At 43.6% G+C, this 18,453-nt stretch overlaps 2 protein-coding genes across 3 annotated transcripts; both read left to right on the top strand.

Annotated features, from left to right (window-relative positions):
* The first annotated feature begins 552 nt into the window (after positions 1 to 552).
* On the top strand, positions 553 to 2,562 carry LOC120064863 (deoxyribonuclease gamma-like). The gene is made up of 8 exons (XM_039015455.1): positions 553 to 633; positions 775 to 863; positions 967 to 1,053; positions 1,196 to 1,308; positions 1,485 to 1,597; positions 1,812 to 1,969; positions 2,175 to 2,271; positions 2,452 to 2,562. Exons 1-8 carry the CDS (start codon positions 553 to 555, stop codon positions 2,560 to 2,562), a joined length of 849 nt encoding a protein of 282 aa, XP_038871383.1.
* Positions 2,563 to 9,579: 7,017 nt separating this feature from the next.
* Positions 9,580 to 16,942, top strand: LOC120064661 (deoxyribonuclease gamma-like). Of its 2 annotated transcripts, none has more exons than XM_039015284.1 (9): positions 9,580 to 9,660; positions 14,648 to 14,736; positions 14,840 to 14,926; positions 15,069 to 15,181; positions 15,340 to 15,452; positions 15,667 to 15,824; positions 16,031 to 16,127; positions 16,308 to 16,381; positions 16,798 to 16,942. In XM_039015284.1, the coding sequence occupies exons 1-9, from the start codon at positions 9,580 to 9,582 to the stop codon at positions 16,940 to 16,942; spliced, it is 957 nt and encodes a 318-aa protein (XP_038871212.1). The 2 variants fall into 2 exon arrangements, with proteins under 2 accessions (XP_038871212.1, XP_038871213.1); XM_039015285.1 differs by having other exon boundaries at positions 16,308 to 16,374; positions 16,798 to 16,899.
* Positions 16,943 to 18,453: the final 1,511 nt, after the last annotated feature.

An 18,453-nucleotide genomic window follows, 5' to 3' on the forward strand; every position in this document is an offset into this window, starting at 1 on the left:
GTTGTTATGGATCTCACAGGGCCACAGAACAAGGTGCATGACTGCCCTCTTAGAAAGAGTTCTATTTACAGGGACCTTCTCTACAGAATAAAGGGCTTTAAAAGGGTTCTTTGTTGGGTGAAAAGGTTCTGGAACCATAAAGGGTTCTACAGGGTCAAGCCGAAGAACCCTTTTTTAAAGGTTCTAAATAAGTGTACTAAGAGACATGCTTTCCAACCCTTTCACTAAAATAGTTTCATCATGTGACCATGCCAATAGAAACACTACCTTTGCATCGGGAATTTTAACAAGAATCTAGCCAGATGGACTGAGTATATCGTAATGTATGTCCTGATGCATGTTTTCCTTGTGTTGAGCCATTTATGAGACATTGCTGTTGTGCATTATCATAAAACCCACACAGAGGGCGATAAACACATGTAGACTATTAAACTTGTTTTGGTTTAGGTAATTACATCCTTTCTCTGGAATCGTTGCTTGTTTGATCCACTAGCAGTTCATTATAGTTTTACATGGATTGGATTTTATTTTTCTCTTTTTCCAGCAGCAGTCATGAAGGTTGCATCTTTCAACGTCCAGAAATTTGGGAAGCGTAAGCTATCAAACCCAAGCACCCTTGCTACCCTTGTGAAGGTACAGTTATATGATTGTATTCGTGATCTTATAATTCCCTCAGAGAAACATTTGGCAAACTATCCTCAAAACAAGGATGTTATCCTACATGTAAACAGATATACTAATGTACTTTTTCTCCTTTTCCTTTCGTCCTATCAGATTGTGTCTCGCTATGATATCATAGTGATTCTGGAGGTGGTGGATGCGAGAGGCACTTCAGTGAAAAAGTTCCTGGAGGAATTAAATAAGTCAGTCAAGTGATTTTCCTCATGTGTCGCTATAAAATATACAACTGGGGAAACTCCTGGCCCTACATGAAAAGTATCACTCATTACAGGTGTGTCTTTACAGGGCTAATAAGAAGCAACACTACACTCTGCAAATCAGCTCTCGTCTGGGAAGAGACAAATACAAGGAGCAGTTTATGTTTCTGTACAGGTACAATTCAAACCCATGGTCAACTTTACCCTCATAAACCTCTATCTGATGCCATTCATTTTTTTCATTGTGATCTGATGAAAAATATATACATAATGCAGGACTAATGCTATTAAACGTGTTGTATTATTTGTTCTGAAAGGGCTGATTTGGTGGACTTGGTTGGCTCCTGGCAATATGAGGACAACCAGGCTGGAGATGTGGACGCCTTCGCCAGGGAGCCTTACATTCTCCGCTTCAAATGTCTCAACACTGGTAAGGGGCACAGGAGTGCTAGAATTAAACATGATCCATCCATATGGCATTTGATTTAGCAAATAATATGAACGTGAATGGCACACAGAGAGACAGCTGGATATTGCAGCAGAGAATAACAGCCCATTTATAAACAGCTGTAATATATATTTCTCATCTCTTCCTGTGTTTCTCAGTGCTAGAGGACTTGGTACTGATTCCAGTGCACACCAAGCCTGATGACTCAGTGAAGGAGCTGGATGAGCTTTATGATGTCTTCCTGGAAGTGACAAAGAAATGGAAGACTGATGTAAGCTCTGAGCTAAGCCATTGACAGAGCTTAACACCTCCCTTGGGTTTAGAAAGTGCACTTGTCACCAAACTGTATATATGAGCCTTTGACAAGTAAAATGCAAAACCAGCCACATGGTGATTTCAAGATAACTATGTATGCTCTCCTAAAATCAGTGTCCTTTTTCTGGATGAAAAGTAACTTTTTTGTTGAATGTTTCTCTCTGTACCAGAACGTTATGATCCTAGGTGACTTCAATGCAGACGGTTCCTACCTTTCTAAAAAGGGCATGAAAGCTATCCGTATCCGCAGTGACAAAAATTTCCACTGGCTGATTAAAGATGACGTGGATACCACAGCAAACACAGGCAACGATAACACTTATGACAGGTGGCACACTGTGATTTGTGAAATTCATTAATGAACGCCTCATGTATGAAACAGATAATCACCTATGGAGTTAATTGTACATTTCTTTGGTATTGTTGAAAGGTGGTAAAATGTCATAAGAGCTGTCATAAGAGCTATTATAAAACTCATTTACTTGTGTGTAATATGGAATGACTGCTGACTTCCTTTTCTGATCAACATCTAGGATTGTGATCTACGGGGATGACATGGTTGACGCCATCGTGCCAAACTCTGCCAAACCATTCAACTTCCAGATTGCATATGGGCTTTCTGAAGAAGATGTAAGTAGGCAGGTTACAGACTAATTCCATCCTGGTAGATGGTTTGATTACAATATTATAAGTAGATGAAATGAACATGTTAGTAGCCTACATTGTGACAACCTGTCCTAGAAATACAGTACATGTCAAAGTTGAGCCCTCTGGCTCATGTGTCAACATCTAACTACTATGCTTTATTAGGCCCTGAAGGTGAGCGACCATTACCCTGTGGAGGTAGAGCTGAAACCAAAAACACCAACAGAACAGAGTAAGCAGCATCATTATTCTGAATCTCCCAAACTTTCCTCTTGAAGAAAATTGTCAAAACGGGGTAAAGACATCAAAACTAAACAGCATCATCTTTACAGACAAATCATTCCACACACACATTCACATATCACTTCATACACACATTCACATATCACTTCATACACACATTCACATATCACTTCATACACACATTCACATATCACTTCATACACACATTCACATATCACTTCATACACACATTCACATATCACTTCATACACACATTCACATATCACTTCATACACACATTCACATATCACTTCATACACAGATGCACAAATCATTCCACACACAGATGCACAAATCATTCCACACACACATTCACATATCACTTCATACACACATTCACATATCACTTCATACACAGATGCACATTTCACCCGACACAGAAACATAATTGTAGATATAACAAAACAAATCTGATTTTCAGGCTCTGCGACTGGGAAATAGAACCCTGTAACATGGACAGGAGGACAGAGGAAGTGAGTGAAGAGGTGATGGAGCTGGAGAAGAAGCCTTATCCAACCAGAGAAGCTGAATTTAGAGATACTGGTGCTGAAGATTCGGATGGTTAAGCTTAGGAAAAGTTACATTGATTTGTGATTAAATCTTACCAAAATACTAGTCATATTAGTACTGTATATCATATTTGTATGTCTAGTGTAGCTACTGATCTAATACTGATGTGTATCTTGACAGAATCTCAAATAAAGATGATGGAGGGAAAATCCTGCAGTAGTTACAATACTTTATTATTTACAAGACCACACTGGAATTTATATTTCAAAAAGGTCCTTTCGTGTTTTTCCTCTTTTTACAATTGATCGAAATGAAATAAAAAAACTGAGGGAGAGAGACGGAGGGGGGCTGGATTTCACAGAGGGCTGTGATTCAGCAACATATGAGTGCATGGTCTTCAAATGCCAAATCCCTTCTTTCCAGACTTCTTGATTGTTCCACCAGCTGAAAAAAAGGGAAAAATCTAGACATTGATAAACCATGCTAAATACAGCACCAGTCAAAAGTTTGGACACACCTACTCAATCCAGGGTTTTTCTTTATTTTTACTATTTCCTACATTGTAGAATAATAGTGAAGACATCACAACTATGAAATAACACATATGGAATCATGTAGTAACCAAAAAAGTGTTAAACAAATCAAAATATATTTTGTATTTGAGATTCTTCAATGTAGCCACCCTTTTCCTTGATGACACAACCTTGGCATTCTCTCAACCAGCTTCATGGGGTAGTCACCTGGAATGCATTTCAATTAACAGGTGAGCCTTGTTAATATGTGGAATTTCTTTCCTTCTTAATGTGTTTGAGCCAATCAGTTGTCTTGTGACAAGATAGGATTGGTATACAGAAAATAGCCCTATTTGGTAAAAGGCCAAGTCCATATTATGGCAAGAACAGCTCAAATAAGCAAAGAGAAACGACAGACCGTCATTACTTTAACACATGAAGGTCAGTCACTCCGGAAAAATTCAAGAACTTTGAACGTTTCTTCAAGTGCAGTCGCAATAACCATCAAGCTCTATGATAAAACTGTCTCTCATGAGGACCGCCACAGGATAGGAAGACCCAGAGTTACCTCTGCTGCAGAAGATAAGTTCATTAGAGTTAACGGCACTGCAGAAATTGCAGCTCAAATAAATGCTCCACAGAGTTCAAGTAACAGACACATCTCAACATCAACTGTTCAGAGGGGACTGCGTGAATCAAGCATTCATGGTCGAATTTCTATGAGTAGGTGTGTCCAAACTTTTGACTAGCACTGTATCTACCTCAATTACCTCGTACCCCTGCACATCGACTTGATACTGCTACTCCCTATATATAGCCATGTTATTTCTACTCCCTATATATAGCCATGTTATTTTCTACTCCCTATATATAGCCATGTTATTTTCTACTCCCTATATATAGCCATGTTATTTTCTACTCCCTATATATATGTCACGTCCTGACCATAGTTCTTATGTGTGTTGCTTGTTTTAGTGTTGGTCAGGACGTGAGCTGGGTGGGCATTCTATGTTGTGTGTCTAGTTTGTCTGTTTCTGTGTTCAGCCTAATATGGTTCTCAATCAGAGGCAGCTGTCAATCGTTGTCCCTGATTGAGAATCATATATAGGTGGCTTGTTTTGTGTTGGGGATTGTGGGTGGTTGTCTTCTGTCTTTGTGTTCTGCACCAGATAGGACTGTCTCGGTTTTCACATTTGTTATTTTGTATTTTGTATAGTGTTCACGTTATTGTCTCTTCTTTATTAAATCATGTTGAACACTAGCCGCGCTGCATTTTGGTCCTCTCCTTCACCCCAGGAAGAAAGCCGTTACAATATAGCCATGTTATTTTCTACTCCCTATATATAGCCATGTTATTTCTACTCCCTATATATAGCCATGTTATTTTCTATTCCCTATGTATAGCCATGTTATTTCTACTCCCTATATATAGCCATGTTATTTCTACTCCCTATATATAGCCATGTTATTTTCTACTCCCTGTATATAGCCATGTTATTTTCTACTCCCTGTATATAGCCATGTTATTTTCTATTCCCTATATATTGCCATGTTATTTTCTACTCCCTATGTATAGCCATGTTATTTCTACTCCCTGTATATAGCCATGTTATTTTCTACTCCCTGTATATAGCCATGTTATTTTCTACTCCCTATATATTGCCATGTTATTTTCTACTCCCTGTATATAGCCATGTTATTTTCTATTCCCTGTATATAGCCATGTTATTTTCTATTCCCTATGTATAGCCATGTTATTTCTACTCCCTGTATATAGCCATGTTATTTTCTGCTCCCTGTATATAGCCATGTTATTTTCTACTCCCTGTATATAGCCATGTTATTTTCTACTCCCTGTATATAGCCATGTTATTTTCTACTCCCTGTATATAGCCATGTTATTTTCTACTCCCTATATATAGCCATGTTATTTTCTACTCCCTATATATAGCCATGTTATTTTCTACTCCCTATATATAGCCATGTTATTTCTACTTGTTATTTTTAATCTTTATTCATTGTGTCACTATTTCTATTTCATATCTCATCTTTAACTCTGCATTGTTGGAAATGGACCCGTAAGTAAGCATTTCACTGGTAGTCTACACCTGTTGTCTACGAAGCATGTGACAAATACAATTAGATTTTTAATTTGATATGATATATCACAAATCCCTGAGGTGCCTTATTGCTATTATAAACAGGTTACTAACGTAAATAGAACAGTAAACAAGTATTTTTGCGTAATACCTGTGTTATATTGTCTCAGCCTATCAACATCCAGGGCTCGAACTACCCAGTTTAAAATACTTCTATATCCTCCAAGAGAAAGCTTAGCCACTTCCAGATGTTGTTGTGGGGGATCTCAGAGATAAGCGTGTGGGCAGGAATGTTGTGGTGTGCAATGAAGACTGGAGAGAGTGTTGAGTGTTGATGTTATGGTTATCCTGTACTGACTGGTTCAGCTGGGGCCAGTCTATAGGTCCTCCCAACCAACCAGTTTCAGCCAATCAGGTGATCTCTATAAGAAGGCCAAGCCCCAGAAAGTTACAGTTGTTCATTGATAAACAAGATACCACATGTTGTACTGCACCACAGCATCATACAGGCTATCATCCCTTCAGGTAAGTGAAGTCAAACTGGAATTTACATATATTAGGAATTCCTTAATTTGCACAAACTATTTTAAATACTTGGAATGTTTTCAATGATTACCTTGATTCTTGTTTTGGTTTGCAAAAAAAGACTAGGGAATTGTGAAATGTTGGAAATGTAGCCAATTCTACAGAGATAATCCTCTCTAAATCAGTGTTTACCAACTCCAGTCTTCCAGTAGCCCCAACAGCACACCTTTTTGTTGTAGTCCAGGACAAACATAGCTGATTTAATTCATTGAGAACTTGATGATTAGTTGACAAGTTGAATCACGTGATCTTGTCCAGGGCTACAATACAAATGCACACTGTTGGGGGTACTGGAGGACTGGAGTTGGGAACCACTGTTGGGGGTACTGGAGGACTGGAGTTGGGAAACACTGTTGGGGGTACTGGAGGACTGGAGTTGGGAACCAGTGTTGGGGGTACTGGAGGACTGGAGTTGGGAACCACTGTTGGGGGTACTGGAGGACTGGAGTTGGGAACCACTGTTGGGGGTACTGGAGGACTGGAGTTGGGAAACACTGTTGGGGGTACTGGAGGACTGGAGTTGGGAAACACTGTTGGGGGTACTGGAGGACTGGAGTTGGGAACCACTGTTGGGGGTACTGGAGGACTGGAGTTGGGAACCACTGTTGGGGTACTGGAGGACTGGAGTTGGGAAACACTGTTGGGGGTACTGGAGGACTGGAGTTGGGAACCACTGTTGGGGGTACTGGAGGACTGGAGTTGGGAACCACTGTTGGGGTACTGGAGGACTGGAGTTGGGAAACACTGTTGGGGGTACTGGAGGACTGGAGTTGGGAACCACTGTTGGGGGTACTGGAGGACTGGAGTTGGGAACCACTGTTGGGGTACTGGAGGACTGGAGTTGGGAACCACTGTTGGGGTACTGGAGGACTGGAGTTGGGAACCACTGTTGGGGTACTGGAGGACTGGAGTTGGGAAAGCCTTCTGTTATTATTGTGCTAGTAGGATTTGGAAGTATTTGAACTGATGGTAAAATATATAATTTGTTTTTGCAAGTTTGTCAGTGAGAGAAACCAGATAGAACATTCCTGTAAGCCCCTTCCCACACAATATACCACAGGTAATGTCTGAGCATGTTGGAGCTTGTCAACAGAGATCATGTTACATCCTTTTACAACTCTAGTGGTATAATTTGCCTGAAATATGCTGGATTGTTTTTGCATGCTACCTACATGACATTGAATTCATAATTCTGTTCCAGCCAGTCATCCAGAACTACTGTTCTGTGAGAAGAAATCATGTTTATTGCACAACAAAGAGAAGTTAGAATCAGTCACACGCTGTTGCTACAGTAACCTACTCCTAGTCCGTAGGCTGTCCTGCTTGGTGGAATTCCTCACAACTAGGAATTTCACATCTGGTGAGGAATTACACATCTGGAGTGACTAAGCCTATAGCTCTGAAGACTTTGTTGAAAGTACTGTACGGAAATGCTGCTTTTGCCAGGTCTCCCTCAACAATACATTCTCATCTGACAGCACTTCCTGGTTAAATAAAGGATACATTTAAATAATGGTACAACTGCTGGCTCACAGTTTTATTACTGTATTAGAGTTGTAACCACAGACTGTGGAGCTGTGATGTCGTGTTCCATAGGGAAATAGCCCTCCATTCTGTTGTCAGTAGATCAACTCATCTTGAAGCATTGGAATTTGAACTCCTCAGCTCCAGTTTATCCAGCTCCATCCTACCTTGATCAACTGGTTTCACCTCCACCCAACCAGGAGTGACCGCTGATATGACAAGTACTCTGGATATCAAACAGAGGACCTTTAACACAATGAAGGGATATTTTAGCTTAATCCATTGATATAATTAATTCATTTTTTGAAGGAGACTCAGGTCCAAATGAGATTTTCAGTATTAAATGTACAATGTAATGACCGTCATATTACATAGTTTGTAAACTACTATTATGTTCTCTAGCAGATTCACGTGTAGCTCTGTAATAGTCATGTTGTTTCACACCATGAGGAGATCTTCTGCCATTGAAGATAATGGAGGGTTGTTATGGATCTCACAGGGCCACAGAACAAGGTGCATGACTGCCCTCTTAGAAAGAGTTCTATTTACAGGGACCTTCTCTACAGAATAAAGGGCTTTAAAAGGGTTCTTTGTTGGGTGAAAAGGTTCTGGAGCCATAAAGGGTTCTACAGGGTCAAGCCGAAGAACCCTTTTTTAAAGGTTCTAAATAAGTGTACTAAGAGACATGCTTTCCAACCCTTTCACTAAAATAGTTTCATCATGTGACCATGCCAATGGAAACACTACCTTTGCATCAGGAATTTTAACAAGAATCTAGACAGATGGACTGAGTATATCGTAATGTATGTCCTGATGCATGTTTTCCTTGTGTTGAGCCATTTATGAGACATTGTGTAATGAATATGATGGGAGACAGAGTCCTGGTTTCAAGTGCAGGGCGCAGCAGGTGTTTATTGTAAAGAACCACAGGAGGAAGCATGTGGCTGGGTCCCAGGTCCAGGGGCAGGCAGAAGGTACTCCAAAAAGGGACACAGGGACTCCAAAAGGGAAAAGGCTAATAACGTAGTCCGCGAGATCAGGAAAGAGGTTGAAAACAGGAAATCTGATAGGCAAAAGTACAGGCAGGGATTAATTTATAAGTCGCTCTGGATAAGAGCGTCTGCTAAATGACTTAAATGTAAATGTAAATGAATAGGCAAAAAGGCGTCGTTAGTGAGGATGGCCAAAAACTATGACACACGGGAGGACTAATATGGACCTAAATAGCGCTCCGAATAGAATGTGTATCAAAACAAACAATACCTCACAGTGATGGGTGCAAAGAATTAACTAAATAGTGTGTGTAAATGACCTACAGGTGTGTGAACAGGTGATCAGAATTCACGTGATTGGGATCTGGAGAGTGAGCTGCGTTCAGGGGATCTAGGTGTTTGAGTGTGTGAGTTGGAAAGTGGGCTAGAGAGTGAGCTGCGTTCAGGGGATCTATGTGAATGAGAGTGTGAGCTGGAAAGTGGGCTGGAGAGTGAGCTGCGTTCAGGGGATCTATGTGGTTGAGAGTGTGAGCTGGAAAGTGGGCTGGAAAGTGAGCTGCGTTCAGGGGATCTATGTGAATGAGAGTGTGAGTTGGAAGCAGACGTTACCCATTGCTGTTGTGCATTATCATAAAACCCACACAGAGGGCAATAAACACATGTAGACTATTAAACTTGTTTTGGTTTAGGTAATTACATCCTTTCTCTGGAATCGTTGCTTGTTTGATCCACTAGCAGTTCATTATAGTTTTACATGGATTTTATTTTTCTCTTTTTCCAGCAGCAGTCATGAAGGTTGCATCTTTCAACATCCAGAAATTTGGGAAGCGTAAACTATCAAACCCAAGCACCCTTGCTACCCTTGTGAAGGTACAGATACAGTTGAAGTCGGAAGTTTACATACACTTAGGTTGGAGTCATTAAAACTCATTTTTCAACACCTCCACAAATTTCTTGTTAACAAACTATAGTTTTGGCAAGTCGGTTAGGACATCTACTCTGTGCATGACACAAGTAATTTTTCCAACAATTGTTTACGGACAGATTATTTCACTTATAATTCACTGTATCACAATTCTAGTGGGTCAGAAGTTTACATACACTAAGTTGACTGTGCCTTTAAACAGCTTGGAAAATTCCAGAAAATGATGTCATGGCTTTAGAAGCTTCTGATCGGCTAATTGACATAATTTGAGTCAATTGGAGGTGTACCTGTGGATGTATTTCAAGGCCTGCTTTCAAACTCAGTGCCTCTTTGCTTGACATCATGGGAAAATGAAAAGAAATCAGCCAGGAGCTCAGAAAAAAAATGGAGACCTCCACAAGTCTGGTTCATCCTTGGGAGCAATTTCCAAATGCCTGAAGGTACCACATTCATCTGTACAAACAATAGTACGCAAGTATAAACACCATGGGACCACGCAGCCATCATAACGTTCAGGAAGGAGACGCGTTCTGTCTCCTAGAGATGAACGTACTTTGGTGCGAAATGTGCAAATCAATCCCAGAACAACAGCAAAGGATCTTGTGAAGATGAAAAAAAAAAAGTATCAATATCCACAGTAAACGAGTCCTATATCGACATAACCTGAAAGGCCACTCAGCAAGGAAGAAGCCACTGCTCAAAAACCACCATAAAAAAAAAGCCAGACTACGGTTTGCAACTGCACATGGGGACAAAGATCGTACTTTTTGGAGAAATGTCCTCTGGTCTGATGAAACAAAAATAGAACTGTTTGGCCATAATGACCATCGTTATGTTTGGAGGAAAAAGGGGAGGCTTGCAAGCCAAAGAACACCATCCCAACCGTGAAGCACGGGGGTGGCAGCATCATGTTGTGGGGGTGCTTTGCTGCAGGAGGGACTGGTGCACTTCACAAAATAGATGGCATCATGAGGCAGGAAAATGATGTGGATATATTGAAGCAACATCTCAAGACATCAGTCAGGAAGTTAAAGCTTGGTCGCAAATGGGTCTTCCAAATGGACAATGACCCCAAGCATACTTCCAAAGTTTGGGCAAAATGGCATAAGGACAACAAAGTCAAGGTATTGGAGTGGCCATCACAAAGCCTTCACCTCAATCCTATAGAAAATTTGTGGGAAAATTGAAAAAGCGTGTGCGAGCAAGGAGGCCTACAAACCTGACTCAGTTACACCAGCTATGTCAGGAGGAATGGGACAAAATTCACCCAACTTATTGTGGGAATCTTGTGGAAGGCTACCCAAAACAATTGACGCAAGTTAAACAATGTAAAGGCAATGCTACCAAATACTAATTGTGTGTATGTAAACTTCTGGACCTGCTGGGAATGTGATGAAAGAAATGAAAGCTGAAATAAATCATTCTCTCAACTACTATTCTGACATTTCACATTCTTAAAATAAAGTGGAGATCCAAACTGACCTAAGACAGTGCATTTTTACTCTGATTATGTCACGCCCTGGCCTTAGTATTCTTTGTTTTCTTTATTATTTTAGTTAGGTCAGGGTGTGACATGGGGAATGTTTGTGTTTTGTCGTTTTGGGTGGTTATATGGAAAAGGGGGTGTTGGGTGTAGTGTATGAGTTTGTGTTGAGTGAATGTTTCTAGGTATGTCTATGGTTGAGTTAATGTTTCTAGGTATGTCTATGGTTGAGTGAATGTGTCTAGGTATGTCTATGGTTGCCTGAGTGGTTCTCAATCAGAGACAGATGTCTTTCATTTGTCTCTGATTGGGAGCCATATTTAAGGCAGCCATGGGCATCATGCATTTGTGGGTAATTGTCTATGTCTAAGTGTTTAGTGTCAGCACTTATGTTTTATTAGCTTCACGGTCGTCTGTTTTGTTGTTTTGTTTAGTTGTATAGTGTTCGTGTCATTTTCGTCTTCTTTCTTTAATAAAGAAGCTGTACTTTCCACACGCTGCATTTTGGTCCTCACTCTCTTCGCAAGACGATCGTGACAGAATTACCCACCAATGCGGGATCAAGCAGCGTGATAAGCGACAACAGGAGCAGCGCAAGGAGGAATGGCAATGGGAGCGTAATCTGGACTACACAACGTGGGAGGAGATCGACAGGTGGGCGATCGACCCAGGGTGAGTGCCGGAGCCCGCCTGGGATTCTCTGGCGCAGTGCGAGGAGGGATACCTGCGAATGGAGGCAGCACGACGACGCGGTAGGAAGCCTGTGAGTCAGCCCAAAAAATTTCTTGGGGGGGGGCTTAGAGGTAGTGGGCCGAGGGCAGGTAGGAGACCTGCGCCCACTTCACAGGCTAACCGTGGAGAGCGGGAGTACGGCGAACACCGTGTTACGCAGTAGAGCGCACGGTGTCTCCTGTACGTGTTCATAGCCCGGTGCGGGTTATTCCACCTCCCCGCACTGGTAGGGCTAGATTGGGCATTGAGCCAGGTGCCATGATGCCGGCTCAACGCGTCTGGTCTCCAGTGCGTCTCCTCGGGCCGGCATACATGGCACCAGCCTTACGCATGGTGTCCCCGGTTCGCCTACATAGCCCGGTGCGGGTTATTCCACCTCCCCGCACTGGTCGGGCGACGGGGAGCATTCAACTAGGTAAGGTTGGGCAGGCTCGGTGTTCAAGGGAACCAGTACGCCTGCACGGTCCGGTATTTCCGGCGCCACCTCCCCGCCCCAGTCCAGTTCCACCAGTGCCTACACCACGCAACAGGCTTCCAGTGTGTCTCCAGAGCCCTGTTCCTCCTCCACGCACTCGCCCTATGGTGCGTGTCTCCAGCCCGGTACCACCAATTCCGGCACCACGCACCAAGCCTCCTGTGCGTCTCCAGAGTCCTGTGCATCCTGTTGCTGCTCCCCGCACTAGCCCTGAGATGCGTGTCCCCAGCCCGGTACCACCAGTGCCGGCACCACGCACTAGGCCTAATGTGCGTCCCCAGGGTCCAGTATGCCCTGTTCCTTCTCCCCGCACTAGCCTGAAGGTGCGTGTCCTTAGCCCGGTGCCTCCAGTTCCGGCACCACGCACTAGGCCTACAGTGCGCCTCATCCGGCCAGAGCCATCCGTCTCCCCAGCGCCATCTGAGCCATCCGTCTCCCCAGCGCCATCTGAGCCATCCGTCTCCCCAGCGCCATCTGAGCCATCCGTCTCCCCAGCGCCATCTGAGCCATCCGTCTCCCCAGCGTCATCTGAGCCATCCGTCTCCCCAGCGCCATCTGAGCCATCCGTCTGCCCAGTGCCGTCTGAGCCATCCGTCTGTCCCGAGCCATTAGAGCCGCCCGTCTGTCCCGAGCCGTCAGAGCCGTTAGTCAGTCAGGAGCCGCTAGAGCCATTCGTCAGTCAGGATCTGCCAGAGCCGCCAACCAGACAGGATCTGCCAGAGCCGCCAACCAGACAGGATCTGCCAGAGCCGCCAACCAGACAGGATCTGCCAGAGCCGCCAACCAGACAGGATCTGCCAGAGCCGCCAACCAGACAGGATCTGCCAGAGCCGCCAACCAGACATGAGCAGCCAGAGCCGTCAGCCAGCCATGAGCAGCCAGATCCGTCAGCCAGCCATGAGCAGCCAGATCCGTCAGCCAGCCATGAGCAGCCAGATCCGTCAGCCAGCCATGAGCAGCCAGATCCGTCAGCCAGCCATGAGCAGCCAGATCCGTCAGCCAGCCATGAGCAGCCAGATCCGTCAGCCAGCCATGAGCAGCCAGATCCGTCAGCCAGCCATGAGCCGTCCAGCCAGGATCCGCCAGAGCCGTCCAGCCAGGATCCGCCAGAGCCGTCATCCAGCCAGGATCCGTCCCTCAGTCCGGAGCTGCCGTCCCTCAGTCCGGAGCTGCCCCTTATCCTGGTGCTGCCCCTTATCCTGGTGCTGCCCCTTATCCTGGTGCTGCCCCTTATCCTGGTGCTGCCCCTTAGTCCGGTGCTGCCCCTTAGTCCGGTGCTGCCCCTTATCCTGGTGCTGCCCCTTAGTCCGGTGCTGCTCCTTAGTCCGGTGCTGCCCCTTAATCCAGTGGGGTTAATGTGGAGGGTGGCCATTTGGAGGAGGCTACGAAAGCGGGTAGTGACTATGGTGGGGTGGGGACCACGACCAGTGCCAGAGCCGCCACCGTGGACAGACGCCCACCCAGACCCTCCCTTAGACTTTATGCTGGTGCGCCCGGAGTTCGCACCTTAAGGGGGGGGTTATGTCACGCCCTGGCCTTAGTATTCTTTGTTTTCTTTATTATTTTAGTTAGGTCAGGGTGTGACATGGGGAATGTTTGTGTTTTGTCGTTTTGGGTGGTTATATGGAAAAGGGGGTGTTGGGTGTAGTGTATGAGTTTGTGTTGAGTGAATGTTTCTAGGTATGTCTATGGTTGAGTTAATGTTTCTAGGTATGTCTATGGTTGAGTGAATGTGTCTAGGTATGTCTATGGTTGCCTGAGTGGTTCTCAATCAGAGACAGATGTCTTTCATTTGTCTCTGATTGGGAGCCATATTTAAGGCAGCCATGGGCATCATGCATTTGTGGGTAATTGTCTATGTCTAAGTGTTTAGTGTCAGCACTTATGTTTTATTAGCTTCACGGTCGTCTGTTTTGTTGTTTTGTTTAGTTGTATAGTGTTCGTGTCGTTTTCGTCTTCTTTCTTTAATAAAGAAGATGTACTTTCCACACGCTGCATTTTGGTCCTCACTCTCTTCGCAAGACGATCGTGACAGATTAAATGTCAGGAATTGTGAAAAACAGAGTTTAATAAATGTATTTGGCTAAGGTGTATGTAAACTTCCGACTTCAACTCTATATGATTGTATTTGTGATCTTATAATTCCCTCAGATAAACGTTTGGCAAACTATCCTAAAACAAGGATGTTATCCTACATATAAACAGATAAACTAATGAACTTTTTCTCCTTTCGTCCTATCAGATTGTGTCTCGCTATGACATCATAGTGATTCTGGAGGTGGTGGATGAGAGAGGTACTTCAGTGAAAAAGTTCCTGGAGGAATTAAATAAGTCAGTCAAGTGATTTCCCTCATGTGACGCTATAAAATATACAACTGGGGAAACTCCTGGCCCTACATGATAAGTATCACTCATTACAGGTGTGTCATTACAGGGCCAATAAGAGGCAACAATACACTCTGCAAATCAGCTCTCGTCTGGGAAGAGACAAATACAAGGAGCAGTTTATGTTTCTGTACAGGTACAATTCAAACCCATGGTCAACTTTACCCTCATAAACCTCTATCTGATGCCATTCATTTTTTCACATTGTGATCTGATAAAAAAAAACTTTGATTGCAGGACTAATGCTATTAAATGTGTTGCACTGTTTGTTCTGAAAGGGCTGATTTGGTGGACTTGGTTGGCTCCTGGCAATATGAGGACAACCAGGCTGGAGATGTGGACGCCTTCGCCAGGGAGCCTTACATTCTCCGCTTCAAATGTCTCAACACTGGTAAGGGGCACAGGAGTGCTAGAATTAAGCATTTGATTTAGCAAATAATATGAACGTGAATGGCAAACAGACAGACAGCTGGATATTGCAGCAGAGAGTAAAAGCACATTCATAAACAGCTGTAATATATATTTCTCATCTCTTTCTGTGTTTCTCAGTGCTAGAGGACTTGGTACTGATTCCAGTGCACACCAAGCCTGATGACTCAGTGAAGGAGCTGGATGAGCTTTATGATGTCTTCCTGGAAGTGACAAAGAAATGGAAGACTGATGTAAGCTCTGAGCTAAGCCATTGACAGAGCTTAACACCTCCCTTGGGTTTAGAAAGTGCACTTGTCACCAAACTGTATATATGAGCCTTTGACAAGTAAAATGCAAAACCAGCCACATGGTGATTTCAAGATAACTATGTATGCTCTCCTAAAATCAGTGTCCTTTTTCTGGATGAAAAGTAACTTTTTTGTTGAATGTTTCTCTCTGTACCAGAACGTTATGATCCTAGGTGACTTCAATGCAGACGGTTCCTACCTTTCTAAAAAGGGCATGAAAGCTATCCGTATCCGCAGTGACAAAAATTTCCACTGGCTGATTAAAGATGACGTGGATACCACAGCAAACACAGGCAACGATAACACTTATGACAGGTGGCACACTGTGATTTGTGAAATTCATTAATGAACGCCTCATGTATGAAACAGATAATCACCTATGGAGTTAATTGTACATTTCTTTGGTATTGTTGAAAGGTGGTTAAAATGTCATAAGAGCTGTCATAAGAGCTATTATAAAACTCATTTACTTGTGTGTAATATGGAATGACTGCTGACTTCCTTTTCTGATCAACATCTAGGATTGTGATCTACGGGGATGACATGGTTGACGCCATCGTGCCAAACTCTGCCAAACCATTCAACTTCCAGATTGCATATGGGCTTTCTGAAGAAGATGTAAGTAGGCAGGTTACAGACTAATTCCATCCTGGTAGATGGTTTGATTACAATATTATAAGTAGATGAAATGAACATGTTAGTAGCCTACATTGTGACAACCTGTCCTAGAAATACAGTACATGTCAAAGTTGAGCCCTCTGGCTCATGTGTCAACATCTAACTACTATGCTTTATTAGGCCCTGAAGGTGAGCGACCATTACCCTGTGGAGGTAGAGCTGAAACCAAAAACACCAACAGAACAGAGTAAGCAGCATCATTATTCTGAATCTCCCAAACTTTCCTCTTGAAGAAAATTGTCAAAACGGGGTAAAGACATCAAAAGTAAACAGCATCATCTTTACAGACAAATCATTCCACACACACATTCACATATCACTTCATACACACATTCACATATCACTTCATACACACATTCACATATCACTTCATACACACATTCACATATCACTTCATACACACATTCACATATCACTTCATACACACATTCACATATCACTTCATACACACATTCACATATCACTTCATACACACATTCACATATCACTTCACACACACATTCACATATCACTTCATACACACATTCACATATCACTTCATACACAGATGCACATTTCACCCGACACAGAAACATAATTGTAGATATAACAAAACAAATCTGATTTTCAGGCTCTGCGACTGGGAAATAGAACCCTGTAACATGGACAGGAGGGCAGAGGAAGTGAGGGAAGAGGTGATGGAGCTGGAGAAGAAGCCTTATCCAACCAGAGAAGCTGAATTTAGAGATACTGGTGCTGAAGATTCGGATGGTTAAGCTTAGGAAAAGTTACATTGATCTGTGATTTAATCTTACCAAAATACTAGTCATATTAGTACTGTATATCATATTTGTATGTCTAGTGTAGCTACTGATCTAATACTGATGTGTATCTTGACACAATCTCAAATAAAGATGATGGAGGGAAAATCCTGCAGTAGTTACAATACTTTATTGTTTACAAGACCACACTGGAAATTATAATTCAAAAAGGTCATTTCATGTTTTTCCTCTTTTTACAATTGATCGAAATGAAAGAAAAAAACTGAGGGAGAGAGACGGAGGGGGGTTCGATTTCACAGAGGGCTGTGATTCAGCAACATATGAGTGCATGGTCTTCAAATGCCAAATCCCTTCTTTCCAAACTTCTTGATCGTTCCACCATGTAACGCTTGCTTTCCTCCTCTTCGTCCGAAGAGGAGGAGTAGGGATCAGACCAAAATGCAGTGGGTTTTGAGAACATAATGAATTTATTAAACCACGAAGACGAACAGGAAACAACACTTGGAATAATTACAAAATAACAAAACGAACGAAGACAGACCTGAAATAGAGAACTTACATATAACACGAAGAACGCACGAACAGGTATAGACTACAAACAAAACGCTACAGTCCCGTGTGGTACGAACATACAATACAGACACGGAAGACAACCACCCACAAACAAACAGTGTGAACACCCTACCTTTATATGGTTCCCAATCAGAGGAAACGTCAAACACCTGTCTCTGATTGAGAACCATATAAGGCTAATTACCAATGGCCTAAACATAGAAACACAAAACATAGAATTCCCACCCCAACTCACGCCCTGACCAACTAAACACATACAAAAATAACAGACAACAGGTCAGGAACGTGACAGAACCCCCCCCTCAAGGTGCGAACTCCGGGCGCACCCCTAAAACTCAAGGGGAGGGTATGGGTGGGCATCTGTCCGCGGTGGCGGCTCCGGCGCAGGACGAGGACACCACTCCACCATTGTCTTTGTCCCCCTCCTTAGCGTCCTCCGAGTGGCGATCCTCGCCCCCAACCCTGGTCTAGGAACCTTCACACCGGTCCCCCCTAGATAACTCAGGACATAGAGGTAGCTCAGGACAGAGAGGTAGCTCAGGACAGAGAGATAGCTCAGGACAGAGAGGTAGCTCAGGACAGAGAGGCAGCTCAGGACAGAGGGGCAGCTCCGGACTACTGGCAGCTCCGGGCTGGGTGGCAGCTCCGGACTGTAGGGCAGCTCCGGACTGAGTGGCAGCTCATGACTGTAGGGCAGCTCATGACTGTAGGGCAGCTCATGACTGTAGGGCAGCTCATGACTGTAGAGCAGCTCATGACTGGAGGGCAGCTCATGACTGGAGGGCAGCTCATGACTGGAGGGCAGCTCATGACTGGAGGGCAGCTCATGACTGGAGGGCAGCTCATGACTGGAAGGCAGCTCATGACTGGAGGGCAGCTCATGACTGGAGGGCAGCTCATGACTGGAGGGCAGCTCATGACTGGAGGGCAGC

This window comes from Salvelinus namaycush, chromosome 20, assembly GCF_016432855.1.
Source record: "Salvelinus namaycush isolate Seneca chromosome 20, SaNama_1.0, whole genome shotgun sequence".
Classification (NCBI taxonomy): domain Eukaryota; kingdom Metazoa; phylum Chordata; class Actinopteri; order Salmoniformes; family Salmonidae; genus Salvelinus; species Salvelinus namaycush.

Bases quoted from the DNA above. Each gene is read 5' to 3' on its own strand.
- LOC120064863 (XM_039015455.1), top strand. From the start codon at position 553: ATGAAGGTTGCATCTTTCAACGTCCAGAAATTTGGGAAGCGTAAGCTA. The intron at 1,309-1,484 runs GTAAGGGGCACA...TGTGTTTCTCAG, and splicing joins CTTCAAATGTCTCAACACTG to TGCTAGAGGACTTGGTACTG. The intron at 1,970-2,174 runs GTGGCACACTGT...ATCAACATCTAG, and splicing joins AACGATAACACTTATGACAG to GATTGTGATCTACGGGGATG.
- LOC120064661 (XM_039015284.1), top strand. From the start codon at position 9,580: ATGAAGGTTGCATCTTTCAACATCCAGAAATTTGGGAAGCGTAAACTA. The intron at 15,453-15,666 runs GTAAGCTCTGAG...TCTCTGTACCAG, and splicing joins CAAAGAAATGGAAGACTGAT to AACGTTATGATCCTAGGTGA. The intron at 16,382-16,797 runs GCATCATTATTC...TCTGATTTTCAG, and splicing joins CCAACAGAACAGAGTAAGCA to GCTCTGCGACTGGGAAATAG.